This window comes from Diceros bicornis, chromosome 10 (assembly GCF_020826845.1).
Source record: "Diceros bicornis minor isolate mBicDic1 chromosome 10, mDicBic1.mat.cur, whole genome shotgun sequence".
Taxonomy (NCBI): Eukaryota; Metazoa; Chordata; class Mammalia; order Perissodactyla; family Rhinocerotidae; genus Diceros; species Diceros bicornis.
In genome coordinates this window covers 53,355,338-53,363,227 of record NC_080749.1, presented here as the reverse complement: position 1 = coordinate 53,363,227, position 7,890 = coordinate 53,355,338, and the positions used below count along the sequence as shown (strand labels likewise).

Genomic DNA, 7,890 nt, shown 5'->3' with positions numbered 1-7,890 from the left:
TCAAGCAACAAGGAAAAATCGTTTAAACATTATCTAATTAATTGTCCTAATATCCCTATGGGTTGGTTAGGAAGCAGGTATTATTATACGTGGTTTATGGATAATTTAAATCAATTGACTTAAGTCAAGTGCGGAATGGCTGACAAGAGTCAGCGCCAGACGCTTCGAGGAAAAGCGGAGCCAGAGCTGGCCGGGCTCTCGGCACCGCTTTAATTTGATTAATGTTTGTAAGCCGACCTCGGACACGGAGGCACGAATCACTGGACTTGATTGGCACTTGTATACAGAGTGGGATTGGGAGACCTTATTTCTTCTTCCTCTGAAAGAAATGCCAGTCTCCGGCCTCACGCCTTCTGTCCTCCTGCCGCCGGCCACCCTGACTCCGCATCGTCCCCACCGCCCGCCGCCCTACCCGCAGCCCGTCGCCTCGTTGCTCACAGTCCGCAGCGGCCAGTCTGCACCCGCGACCGCAGCGGCCGCAGCGCCCGCCGCGCGACACCCGCCCCCGGCCCCGCCCGGCGTTCCCGGGCGCCCGGAGCCTCGCGGCCCGGCGCTTCTGATTGGCTGTTGCTAGGTGACGTCGCCTGCGCTCACGTGACGAGTGTTAAATGCCCACCCTGCAGGAGCCCGCCCCGCAGACAATCGTAAAGCCGCTCCAGGCTGCTGCTCGCCTGCTCCCGCCTCCCGGAGCCCCGACCTGGCCCTGCCACTCCTGCCCCCTCCACTGCCCGCCCCCCGCCCGAGCCCGCGCTGGGCAAGGAGCCGAGCGGGCCGAGAGGATGCGGCCGGCGGCAGCTGTCCCGAGCGGTGCACGGTGATCGCCCCCCCCGGAGGAGGAGTTGCGTAGACCGTTGCCGCATTTCTTGTTTCCCTCCTCCTCCCCCCCTGCCCCGTAATTACATTGGTTGCTGGAGGGGACAGGGAGAGACAGAGGAGGCGCCTCGCTTCCCGCCTCGCGCCCGCCACCCCTGCTCTTTCCCGTCCCGGGCCAGGATGACTGGAGTCTTTGACAGTCTGGTGGCTGATATGCACTCGACCCAGATCACAGCCTCCAGCACGTACCACCAGCACCAGCAGCCCCCGAGCGGCGGCGGCGCTGGCCCCGGCGGCAGCAACGGCAGCAGCCTCCACAAGCCCCAGGAGTCGCCCACCCTCCCGGTGTCCACAGCTACGGACAGCAGCTACTACACCAACCAGCAGCACCCGGCGGGCGGCGGCGGCGGCGGGGGCTCGCCCTACGCGCACATGGGTTCCTACCAGTACCACGCCAGTGGCCTCAGCAACGTCCCTTACTCCGCCAAGAGCGGCTACGACCTGGGCTACACCGCCGCCTACAGCTCCTACGCGCCCTACGGGACCAGTTCATCCCCGGCCAACAACGAACCTGGTATGCATAACGCTGGCGTCAAGGGTGCCAAGTCGGTCTCGTTATGGGATGGGTGGGATAAAAGTGTTTGGATCCCTGGCCTTTCACACTGTCTGCTCGCCCCCCGCCCCGCGCCCTTTACCGTCTTCAACCTCCAATCTGCCGAGGGTCACCGGGTACGTCCCTCGGTGCTCAGCTGGTGGGACCGGGTGGCCTCGGGGGACGAGTGGGCACGCCGTCCATGCCTCACGGTAGCCTCATTTCCTTGCCACCTGCTTCTCCTTTCTCTCCAGTATGCGCCTGTCTTCCCCTTTCCTGGAGGGTCCAGCTCCCGGGTTCGGTGGCGGCGCGGATCGCTGGGTTGCAAAGTTGCGCCTCAGCCGAACCCGCCTCCCGGCTCAAGCCAAGTCCAAAGCTGGGCCCTCCTTGGGCTCCCCTGGTGGCGCGGTTCTCACGATTGCGTTTCTTTGCAGAGAAAGAGGACCTAGAGCCTGAAATCCGGATAGTGAACGGGAAGCCAAAGAAAGTCCGGAAACCCCGCACCATCTACTCCAGTTTCCAGCTGGCGGCTCTTCAGCGGCGTTTCCAAAAGACTCAATACCTGGCACTGCCCGAGCGAGCCGAGCTGGCGGCGTCTCTGGGCCTCACCCAGACTCAGGTGAGGGCTCGCGGCCTGGGGGGAACGAGGGGGGTCGCTGGCCTGGGATGGCCGGGAAGCAGGCGGGTTCAGGACAATGTTTTTAGAGGTATTTTCCAAGTAATTTTAAGGATTTCGGGGCCCGCGCCTTGGGCAGCCTAAACTTCCTCGCCCAAAGCTGCAATCTCTCACAGGGCCGCCGCGTGTGAGAAAAGGAAAGGACCAGGGTGGGCAGAACTTCTGTACCACGTTGTCTTTCCGCGCTACTGATTAAGCGGGCAAAATAATTGGCCCTCCCGACCCCCTCCCGCTGTAACACCATCATCACAGCGCACAAACAACAACCGTCCCGGGCTTTTCGAGATTACCTCCCAATGGAGTAGGAACCATCAGAGCCTCTGAGGCCTCGGCACGTGATCCGCTTACCTGCCCAGGGTGCTGGGTGCCCACCTCTCACCAGCGGTCTTTCTACGCTTCCTCCCCTCTCCTGCCCCATGCCAACGTTCCTCCACTAATGCTCGGGTCCCTTTTCCGCAAAGGTCAAAATATGGTTCCAGAACCGCCGATCCAAGTTCAAGAAGATGTGGAAAAGCGGTGAGATCCCCTCGGAGCAGCACCCTGGTGCCAGCGCCTCGCCACCTTGCGCTTCGCCGCCGGTCTCGGCGCCGGCCTCGTGGGACTTCGGCGCGCCACAGCGGATGGGGGGCGGCGGCGGCCCGGGCAGCGGCGGCAGCGGCGCTGGCAGCTCGGGCTCCAGCCCGAGCAGCGCGGCCTCAGCTTTTCTGGGCAATTACCCGTGGTACCACCAGGCCTCGGGCTCCGGCTCACACCTGCAGGCCGCGGCGCCGCTGCTGCACCCGACGCAGACCCCGCAGCCGCACCACCACCACCACCACCACCACCACGGCGGCGGCGGCGCCCCAGTGAGCGCGGGGACGATTTTCTAACCCCAGGGAGACTGAGCCAGAGACTGAGAGAGCCGAGACCTGTTATCCTCAGGGCTCGCCCCCAGAGCTAGAGGGTCCCTCCAACTGGCCCCGAGACGCCACCCACCCCTCCCAGAGGTTGCAGCGGGGGGTGGCCTGCCCCAGGCCCTGCTCCCGCGCGCGGCCACCACGCGGCCGGGAACTGGAAGGCGTCTTCTCGACCCCCAGGCTTCTCTCGGAGGAATCCGGCAGCGGCTTAGCGAAGGCCGCCCGCCACGGTCGCCTTTCCGACCTGAGCCCCGCCCCAGACTTGCCTCCCTCCCCTCCCCGCCCGGCGAGGCTGTCCGGCGCCTTCCTCGCCGCGGGCCGCGAGCTCAGTCCGAGAGAGGGACGCCTCCCACCCCCCCCCCCCCGCCAGGCTTCCCTGGCGCTCTGAGGCTCCTTTCTCCTCGCCAGCCCCCAGGCTCAGCTCCAGTCCGCTGGGATTATTGACCTCCGGGGGTCCTGCCTGCCCGCCCTCCCCAACACGCCCCCTTGACCCGGGAGGCCTGCCGCTTTCTTTCTGCCCTGCCGTTTCCAGCCCTTGGAGCCCCCATCCCTCCCCGCCTTAGCTCTCCCCCAGAAACGCTCCCTTAGCTCTTTCCTTATCCATCACCAGTGGAGTTTTTTTATTTTTATTTTTTTAAAAGTTTAGGTGCCTTTGCGGATGACCTCATTTTGATGTTGGAAAAAAATGATTTTTTAATATGTGGACACTGCAAAAAATGTGTTTAAATTATCTTTTTTAAAACCTATTCAGGATTATTAGCCTGGACTTCGACATAGAGTTTGTAAATAAAGGTGTCTGTGCAGATTTTCCCACTGATTTATTTGTATAAAAATACTCATCTTTTCAGACTTTTTTGTAAATCCCCACTTGTGAAAACTGCGGTTTAGCAGCGACCTCAGCAACCCCTCCCTTTTATTTTTCCCTTTGAAAAATTTTCTCAGTTAAACTAAGCTACTGATTTGGATTTGTTCTATCTTATCCTAAAGTCTTTGTTCTTGAAAGGTATTTTGGGGTTATTTATTATGAAAACAACATGCTCTTAATGTTGATTTTACAATATGAAGAGTTATTTAAATAAATTATTGTTTTCATTGGATGTGTGCGCTTTCTCCTTGGTGTCACCTGGAAGCTCGAGCCGCTGTCCAGGGCGGGGAACCTGGTCAGCCAAGAGTGATATTTACATTTTTGGGAGGCTGCGCGTGCGGCGAGGTGCTGCGATGCGAGGACAGGCGCGCTCGGCGCTGGCCCCCACAGAGTCTTCACCCTCTGCCCCCACCGGAGTCCCGGCGCGGGGTTCGCCAGCTTGCCGCGTGGTGAGTCACTCAGCGCCGGGCGGCTCCAGCCTCCACCCGCCCGCCGGGCCCCTCCGGCGCCGGCGCCACCGCCCCGCGCCTGGGCGGTCTCCGCCGCCCCCGCGCTCGGGGTCCATGCAATGCAAGCGAGCCGCCGCGGGGAACCTACCGTCTGAGCCTGAACGCTGCCGAAGCCCGGGTCAGACCCCTTCGTTGGACCCTCCCCTCTGTTTGCCCAGCGGCCCTTCTGGGGCTGGCTGAGCCGAGAGCTCACTGAGTCACACAGGCCCTCTCGGGAGACTCGGTTGGCTGCTCTGGAATGCAGGGCGACCCCGGCGCATAGGACTGCGCCAGCACACATACAATCACTCACTGTGACTCTCTCACAGGCACATCTATACTATCACACACGCACTCATCCACACACAGTCACACACTCATACTGAATCACACACATAACACTGACAAATTCATGCACACACTGATATACAAACTCATGCACACTCACGCAGAGACTAATGCACATCGCTGCGGGAGTGGCATCCTTCCACCTCACACTCTCCAAGGGGAAAGGTGCACACATCATTCAGCTCTGCTTTCTGCCTTGGGTCCCACCAAACTAGTTTCCAGTTTTGGAAGTGACCTTACTTTCTGGCATTTCCTGCAAAGGCCAGGGGTAGGTGGGTAATGCAGGCTTGAACTGAAAGTCCCTTTCCTTGAAAGCGCTGGGGCCTACGATTGGAAGCTTCCTGTCTTCAATCACTGACTGTGTGCCTTTGGGCTACCTACTTAACCTCTCTGTGCTGCAATTTGCAGATCTATAAGATAGGAGAAATAATAACAGCTATCTCAGAGTTGTGAGCATTTAATGAGGCAATGATGTAACACAGTAGTACCTGGCAAATGGTAAGCACTCAATAAATTTTTGCTGTTAGTAGTATATTGTTTTATCTCAATGCCCCCAAACGGGGAGACTTCACCTTTGCCTGAGATGATGAGGCCCACAGTTACCCCTCTGAGGCCTTCCAACTTCACCTTGCACGGAAGAGCGGCACTCTAAGGCTGGGAGAGCTCTGGCAGCTTCTTACCTGGGAGCCTGAACCTCAGCCATCCCCTCTGAAGGGACCTGCCTCTGCTGGAGAAGAGGTTGAGGCAAGCCAGAGAGCCCTTCTTGCTGGATCCAGGCCTCCTCACCTCTAGGGTGGTTATTCAGGCCCTCCTTGCTGTGTGTCTTCAACTCACCTCTGCCACATACCAGACACCGGACAGGGTGACTTTCTAGGCCAGTGGCATCATCCTGAGAGGAATCCTGACTTTTCTGGCCAGATTGCTTTGGGGCCTGCATGGAGTCTGGTTTACAACAGAGTATGGTCAGGGAGTTGGGGCTCTGGGGAAGGCAGGGATATCACACAATCCAGTGTCCGTTTGCATTTCCTGCATTGTTTTCCCAGGCTAGGGAGGCCTAGGCTGAAGCCCATTGACCCTGCGATTCTGGCTTCCCCAAGCAGCCGCTGCCTAGCAGACCCGCATTCCTGTTTCCCCTCCCCCCAGCTCCAAATTCCATGGTTTTCTTTGAGTGCCAGTAGCTGGTGCCAGCCTTCCTCCTGCGGTTGACTGTGCCCTCCCCTCCCCTTGCGCGCGCTCCCCTCCCCCTCCTGAAACCAGCGAGGAGAGACGGGGCAGTAAATTGGCTGGTGTCGAGGATCTGCAGCAGACAAGATGATTAAGAGGACTACGCCGGAGCGCCCGGGGCAGGGAATGTCAGTCCAAGTTGGAATCACGCAACAGGCCTTGGCAAGAGCGAGCCTGGGAGCCGGGAGGGCGGGCGGCCCCAGTACCGGGGTGGGCCAAGGCCCCACAGACTCGCCGGAGTCACCGAACCTGGCACCCGGCGGCGGCGAGGTCGGGCACGGCCAAGGCGCGCCATTCCCCTGGAAGCCCGGGAAGCAGAGGGCAGGAGGGTGCAGGGGCCAGAGGAAAGGGGCGTTTCCGCAGACAAGGAGAAGGGCAAAGAGTAGGGAGAGCGAGGATGCGCCCGGGTCCCAGAAGTGAGGGGGCGGGGACAGGGAGGGCTGAGCTAGAGGAGAAACAAAGCCGGGCTGGGGGAGGCGGGGGCCGGCTCCAGCCCCGCCCGGGGCGACGCACTGGCAAGCCTTTCTCACAGTCTCGCTGCCTGCCAGGAGACTCGGAGCCCTGTGATCAGCCCGCCGCCGCGCAGACACGCTCCCCCCGCGCCCGACTGCGCTCCCCAAAGCGCGAATGAAAAATCGAAATGGGAAGCAGCGATCTCGGCTCCCTACACTGGGAAACCAGCCGTGCTCGGAACACACATAAATCTTCGTTGTAATCCCCTTCCATTTGCTCCCGTGAAATATCGGGCCGGAGACAGGACATGACAAGCGCTGGGATACAGGGGGAGGGAAGCCAAGGAGTGAGGGATGCCCGGCCCTCTCCGCTCCACCTCCTGGCAAGGGTGCTCGGAACTCCGGCAGAGCGCTGGCACTGAGTTCCAATTCTCGATGCAGGCAGCCGGGACGCGCCCGCATCCCCTTCTCCTGCCGTTCCCGCTCCCCTCACCTCCCACCCCTCGGCGCGCGCTCGGCCGCCCGCCACCCCTCCCCGCCCCGGGGGCTCTGCTAGGCTTAGCCACATCCCCCTCCCCCTGCCGCAGGACCCGCCGCCCACCCCGCGGCTCCCGGGCTGGGGACGGCAGAGAAGAAAGGGGACGGATCCCGGGCCTAATCAGTGCGGCTGCAATGTGGGACCGTTTAGGAGGCTTCCTCTCGGCCTTCTTTCAGGACTGTGAAAATTGTGAATATCCGTCCAGTGTAAGGATTTCCGAGACTGATGGGGCGAGTTTGGGGGAAGTATCAGGTTTGACCGGGGCGGAGAGAGCGCGGGAAGACTGGAGCTTTGTTTACAAACAGTTCTCTGGCAGAAAGGGGGAGAGGGGAAGAGAGGAGTGCAGAAGGGGTCGAATGGTCCCCTCCACTGTTAGAAGCCCCCAAGAAGGAAAACGGTGTCGAGGAGCAGAAGGCTTCCTTGCCTTTCAGAAAAAGCCGTTCTCACTGACCGTAATACCCAGCCGCACCTCTCCACTCGCACACCTCACCACCACCCCCACCCCGGTGTCCCCGTGCCGGTCCTGACCCCAAGCACTCGCTCAAAAGTCACAAGCCGGCTCCTCTCCCGCCAGGGAACAGCGACCACCAATGGCTTAAACCTGTTTAGGGTCAGAGACCTCTCTGAGAATGCAGCTACAGATTCTCTCTTCCTCCTAAAATGCAGGTCCCTTTGCATTCCACTTTGGGGCCCCCAGAAGCCAGCGGGTGGGGCGCGATCCTGCGGTCCTAGTTACACGCGCCCCTGGCCCTGTCCGACTAGGCTCTCCAGAGACTGGCGGGCTTTCGCAGGGTCGTGACACTCAAAACAGCCCCGGGGAAGCCTGCCCCACGCAGGGTCCTCCCTCCCCACCTGGGATCTGCCCCCTAAGCCTTACTTGCTGCCCCGGCCCCTGCTCCCCAACCGCACCACCAGGGCGGACGCGGAGGCCCCACATCCCTCCGAGGCACCCCTGGCGGGAGTGCCCCTCGTGGGGACGGGTTTGGCAGTGATTGCCA

General features: G+C 60.8%; 1 protein-coding gene across 1 annotated transcript; it reads left to right on the top strand.

Moving 5' to 3' along the window:
- The first annotated feature begins 679 nt into the window (after nucleotides 1–679).
- Nucleotides 680–4,074, top strand: DLX2 (distal-less homeobox 2). The gene is made up of 3 exons (XM_058548632.1): nucleotides 680–1,387; nucleotides 1,840–2,024; nucleotides 2,543–4,074. The coding sequence occupies exons 1-3, from the start codon at nucleotides 994–996 to the stop codon at nucleotides 2,948–2,950; spliced, it is 987 nt and encodes a 328-aa protein (XP_058404615.1). The 5' UTR covers nucleotides 680–993; the 3' UTR covers nucleotides 2,951–4,074.
- The last annotated feature ends 3,816 nt before the right edge of the window (nucleotides 4,075–7,890 follow it).

Bases quoted from the DNA above. Each gene is read 5' to 3' on its own strand.
- DLX2 (XM_058548632.1), top strand. From the start codon at position 994: ATGACTGGAGTCTTTGACAGTCTGGTGGCTGATATGCACTCGACCCAG. The intron at 1,388-1,839 runs GTATGCATAACG...GTTTCTTTGCAG, and splicing joins CCCGGCCAACAACGAACCTG to AGAAAGAGGACCTAGAGCCT. The intron at 2,025-2,542 runs GTGAGGGCTCGC...TTTTCCGCAAAG, and splicing joins TGGGCCTCACCCAGACTCAG to GTCAAAATATGGTTCCAGAA.